Source organism: Monopterus albus, unplaced genomic scaffold, assembly GCF_001952655.1.
Source record: "Monopterus albus unplaced genomic scaffold, M_albus_1.0 scaffold351.1, whole genome shotgun sequence".
Lineage (NCBI taxonomy): Eukaryota > Metazoa > Chordata > Actinopteri > Synbranchiformes > Synbranchidae > Monopterus > Monopterus albus.
This window is the reverse complement of record NW_018128231.1, coordinates 303,766-308,963: the sequence shown is the minus strand read 5'-3', so window position 1 is coordinate 308,963 and position 5,198 is coordinate 303,766. Positions and strand designations below refer to the sequence as shown.

The window sequence follows — 5,198 nt, the reverse complement described above, 5'->3', positions numbered from 1 at the left end:
GTGTTGCTTGGTACCTTTGAACTCAATTTCGTAAGAGTGAGCTCCTAAGAAAAGTGCCCAACGCTGCAAGGAAGTCGCTGACATCACCGGGATTCCCTTCTGGGGAGTAAAAATTGATACAAGGGGTTGGTGGTCTGTTACAAGGGTGAACCTTTGCCCGTAGAGGTAATGATGGAACTTTTTAGGTACCCCATACTAGGCTAAGGGCCTCTCGATCAATCTAGGTGTAATTACGTTCTGCGCTCATCAGTGACCTCGAAGCAAATGCGATTGGACGCTCAGATCCATCTGTCATGATGTGTGACAAGACACAACCAATGCCACTGTGAGGCAACGGTGCTAACCGCTGCACCACTGTGCTGCCCCCACTTTCTGATTCACATCCACAATTAGTGACATTGTGTCATAATGAGTAAGCAGTTCATCTGATGCGATCAATCTTTTTGTTTCCTCAAATGACTTTTCACATTTCTCAGACCAGTCCCATTTTACTCCTGTCTGCAGTAATGCATTCTGTGGGTGCAACATCCTGCTCTTCATGCAGCAGTTGCCGTTGTATCAGAGCTTTTCAGAAAGTTGATACCATCCCAGCTTGGTGCTGCATGTTTGATCTGCTGCTTCTTTATTTGCTGCTTTGTATTTAGTAATCCTTTTTATTTTATGATTCATTGTTTTCTTTGTTTTTGAAGGACTGTGTACTGTATTAAACATGTTTATGCACCAGCTGACTTTACTGAACAGTTACCATTTGTGGAACTGGTTTCAGTCTCAGAACAAACTGGTCTAGCTCGCCACAGACTGGTCTCTGCAGTCCTTCTCTGCTTCCTCCTCCTCCTTCCTGTTTTGGCCTGATTTCCCAGAGTTCCCACTATGGCGATGCTAACACCCCTCCCCTCTTGCTCTGGTTTAGGCCACAGATGAACCCATCAGCCCTGTGAATGGGATGGAGCCCGCGCTCCGCCCCTTCAGTCTGGTTATTCCCTTCACAGTGCAGAAAGGAGAGATCACAGGTAAGAGCAGGCCTTGTTTATCTCACTGCTAATCTCTGGCAGCTAACGTTGACTGTTGGCGTCAGCAGCCGTGTTGAATATCTCCTGTTAATATGTGCTCATGGTTGAACGCAGCAGCAGGTCTGAGAGCACGGAGCTCGTCACATTAAAAAACTGTTTCCATTGCTGTTTTCTCCACATGGTTTTAAATTAGGCACAAATAAAAGCCAGCTGTTCACATGCTTAACATTTTGTGCTACAACAGAAAATTTGAAGCCATAGTTTCACTTTTTTATCTTAACTGCATCCATCCATCCATTATCTACACCGCTTATAAAGAACAGGGTTGTGGGGGGGACTGGAGCCAATCCCAGCTGACACTGGGCAAGAGGTGGGGTCCACTCTGGACAGGTCTCCAGTCTGTCACAGGGCTGACACTTAAAGACAGCCACACACACCCACACTCGCTCCTATGGGCAATTTAGAGTCACCAGTCAACCTGAGCTGCATGTCCAGTGCTTCTTCCTCTGTAAGCAGCGTTCATTGTAGGGTTGGATCCCTAATCCTAACCCTAGGATTTAAAATATTGCATAAACACAGGGACAAATAACATGTTTAGGGCTTGAAAAACCAAATGTTGCCAGCAGGACCACAGCACAGTGGGAGCCATGATGAGTTAAGACAGTGATTTGCTCTCCAGGTGAGGTGCGAATGCCATCTGATTGCACCGCCTGTCCTCACATCACTGACAACAAGGACGGCACGGTTACTGTGAAGTACTCACCGAGTGAACGAGGTCTGCACGAGATGGACATCAAGTACGATGGCAGCCACATCCCAGGTAACCCCCCCAAAATCCCTAACATGTATTTATTTTATGTTTGGTTTACTTCCTATGCTCCTCTCCAGCATGATGGATAAACTCACCGCCTTTTGAAGGAAACAGTGGGGCATCACCAGCTTTACTGCGGCTTTGATCTGACACTGCTCTAACCTTGTCTAACTATGCCAGCATTTCATATTCTGCAAACTGAGTTAGAGATATTTGCACTCTAATGGCTTTGGGAAACATTGCACTCATGCAGATTTTCTTCTTTATTCCAGGAAGCCCACTCCAGTTCTATGTGGATGCCATTAACAGTGGCCATGTGACAGCGTACGGTCCTGGTCTGAGCCACGGCACCGTGAACAAACCGGCTACCTTCACCATTGTCACTAAAGACGCCGGAGAAGGTGTCAACGCTATAACACTGTCACAGCCTATATAACAGAATTATTATTCATTCATTCATTTTCTACCGCTTAGTCCCTGAATGGGGTCACGGGTGGGGCCGGAGCCAATCCCGGCTGCCAATCGGGTGAAGGCGGGGTACACCCTGGACAGGTCGCCAATCTATCGCAGGGCTAACACATAGACGAACAACCACACACATTTTAGAGAAACCAATCAACCTAAGCTGCATGTCTTTAGACTGTAGGAGGAAGCCGGAGTACCCGGAGAGAACCCACGCAAGCACGGTGAGAACATGCAAACTCCACACAGAAAGGTCCCAGGTGGGGCCCAAACCCGGAACCTTCTCACTGTGAGGCAACGGTGCTAACCGCTGCACCACTGTGCTGCCCCCACTTTCTGATTCACATCCACAATTAGTGACATTGTGTACATTTTTAGCTTTGTGCTTAAAATGTTTATCCCCATGCGATTTCTCCTTTTGGGTATGCTTGCTGTCTGACTTTTGTCTGCACACTCCATGTGCCCTGGTTTGTTACATTTCCTGCAGTTTTTGTCCTTGAACCAGCAGTCATTTGCATGGTGTGATGTTTTTCCGCATCTGTAACACTTTTGCCTTTTTCCATTATTCACTCACATTTTATGCATACCACTGTCCACAGCCTTTTTCTGTAGCTCCATATCATCCCTGGCTGCTGTCTCCATTGACACTGCAATAGCCAATGCTTTTTCCAGTGTAAGATCCTTTTCTGACAGTAGCCTTTTTTGTGTGCTTTGACAATGCATGCCACAAACCAATCTGTCACGCAGTGCATCGGAAAGTCCATCCCCAAATTCACAGAACTGAGTAAGTTTACGCAGTTCAGCTATATATTCTGAGATGCTTTCGTCTTTAGACTGGTTTCTATTGTGAAAACGAAAGCTTTCTGCTATTACAAGCGGTTTGGGGCTCAGGTGGCTTTTTAATGAATTCACAATGCTTTGGAATGTTTGTGTGCCAGGCTTTGTTGGAGCTAGCAAGTTCCGTAGCAGGTGGTAGGTTTTAGCACCCATTAAACTGAGCAGTGTGGGGACTTTCTTATCCCCCTCCACATTGTTTGCAGCACAGTACAGTTCAACACTTTCAATATATGACTCCTAGTCCTCATTTGCACTGTCAAATTCGCCTATTTTCCAGACACACGCCATGTTCCCGATATGTTCTGTTAGGTCACTTTGCCAATAACAGTCACTTAGCTTAGCTCAGCTTGCTGGTTGTGCAGCAGCACTCACGCCTCCCTTTGCTAGCCATGCTGATTACCCGCCATGCTGGTTCAATGTCTTCTCTTGGTCTCCCCTGTCCTCCGAGCTCCGCTGGCATCTCCCTCAACTGTCAATGCAGTTGGTGACCTGTCGCCCACGTCTCGGTTTGTACTCATCGCCAATTTGTTGTGTTTGTACAACAAGAAATACAATAATACACGAACTCGGAGGTTGCCGTTTTTACAAGGGAACTTTTTACTGCTTTCTTTTACTTAGAGACATTACAATGCGTGTATACAACATCAGTCAATAGACACAGGGGTATTACTGTGCTAGGAAAAATAGATCCATATACTACAATATGCGCCCCTCTAGGTCAGCACAATCTCACCTTCTATCACTATGCAGACAATTTGCAAATTAATCTGCCTTTGAGGTCTACAAAGGGAAACGGTATAGTCACTGGCTGGACGACGCCACAAAACTTTATCTGAATGGCAGTAATACAGCTATTTGGTTCAGCAACCTGAGAGTGGTCCTGATCTAAAATCGTGGGACTCTAGCCTGCTCAAGGCACCGTACAATATATTTTGACTTTGCTTTAAGCTAAAACTCGATACTGGGTTGAAAAGGACCACACACGTTGTTGTGTCCACTCATGTTTAATATTCACAAAAATGACAATTCAAAAGTAAACTCCCTCCAACTGTGTTTAATAAATATATCAATGACGTCACCAGATAGGGGCTGATCACTTCTATTAATTGATCACGTACTGATGCAGGAAGTTTAACTGACTGCTCGCTCACCTGGTATGAGATGTGTCCATCATCCCGTGACCCACCTGTGGTTTAATTAATCAGATGACCAAAAAAAACCTGATCACACTTTAGTAGTTAATCAGTGCAAATATGATCATGTCTTTGTCTGCGAGGGGACAATGAGCAGTATCTGTACCACTCTTTATTATAGCCCACTGATGTTTATGGGTGCATTAAGTGGCTGTCAGTGTGAAGAATGAGACTCATTTACACAGTCAAACCATTTCCAAAGCTAAGAGGCGATGGCCCCGACTCGCTTGTTAACGCTGATGGACGAGGTCTCAGGCACAAACACCCCACATCAGACTCCTCTTCTGAGACAGGCTGTTGAGAGAAAATCAACTCCTCTGTGGAGTGCCGTGGGAAAGTACGGCTCCTCTGAAGAGCGCTGGGGGAAGGTTCGGCTCCTTTGAAGAGCGCCGGGGTAACACTCGGCTCCTCTGAGGAGCAGTGGGGGAATGCTCGGCTCCTCTGAACTAGCATTCAGAGAAATATGAACATCTGTCAGGACACAGCACACAAGGTAGAACGTCTCCAGCAACATTCACTGTGGGTCTGCTTAGTTTTATCCTTTTGTGTGGACACGTTCCATTTCGTATAGGCTTCGCCCTCTAAGAGCTGTTGCTATTGGGTTTATCCTTCGCGCATGCGCAGTCCTGAAGAGATTCTTTCCTCCCAGGCTGCTTGCCCCTTCTGTGCTTGCCTGCCCGTAGCAAAGAAGCAGCATAGAGTGGATGCTTTCGCTGCGATGAAGGAGAATGGCCCAGACAACGACCTCTTCTGGGCCTCTCGCGGTGACAGCCCCGTGGTGGACGCACCGTTGGAGTTCCTGGAGTTCTGGGGGCCCGGGTCCCATGGCCCGCTTGCCCCCGTAGCCGGCTCCCCCGGTTCTCCCATTGACCCAAATGCCCATTT

General features: G+C 46.9%; 2 protein-coding genes across 2 annotated transcripts in view; one reads left to right on the top strand and one right to left on the bottom strand.

The window, feature by feature from the left end:
• Positions 1–5,198, bottom strand: part of LOC109974862 (potassium voltage-gated channel subfamily D member 2-like) — an 81,606-nt gene that overhangs the window by 55,096 nt on the left and 21,312 nt on the right. The gene's annotated exons all lie outside the window — the stretch shown is intronic.
• On the top strand, positions 636–2,306 carry LOC109974863 (filamin-C-like). Its single transcript, XM_020625295.1, has 3 exons — positions 636–1,010; positions 1,690–1,830; positions 2,094–2,306. Exons 1-3 carry the CDS (start codon positions 944–946, stop codon positions 2,255–2,257), a joined length of 372 nt encoding a protein of 123 aa, XP_020480951.1. The 5' UTR covers positions 636–943; the 3' UTR covers positions 2,258–2,306.

Bases quoted from the DNA above. Each gene is read 5' to 3' on its own strand.
- LOC109974863 (XM_020625295.1), top strand. From the start codon at position 944: ATGGAGCCCGCGCTCCGCCCCTTCAGTCTGGTTATTCCCTTCACAGTG. The intron at 1,011-1,689 runs GTAAGAGCAGGC...TTTGCTCTCCAG, and splicing joins GCAGAAAGGAGAGATCACAG to GTGAGGTGCGAATGCCATCT. The intron at 1,831-2,093 runs GTAACCCCCCCA...TCTTTATTCCAG, and splicing joins CGATGGCAGCCACATCCCAG to GAAGCCCACTCCAGTTCTAT.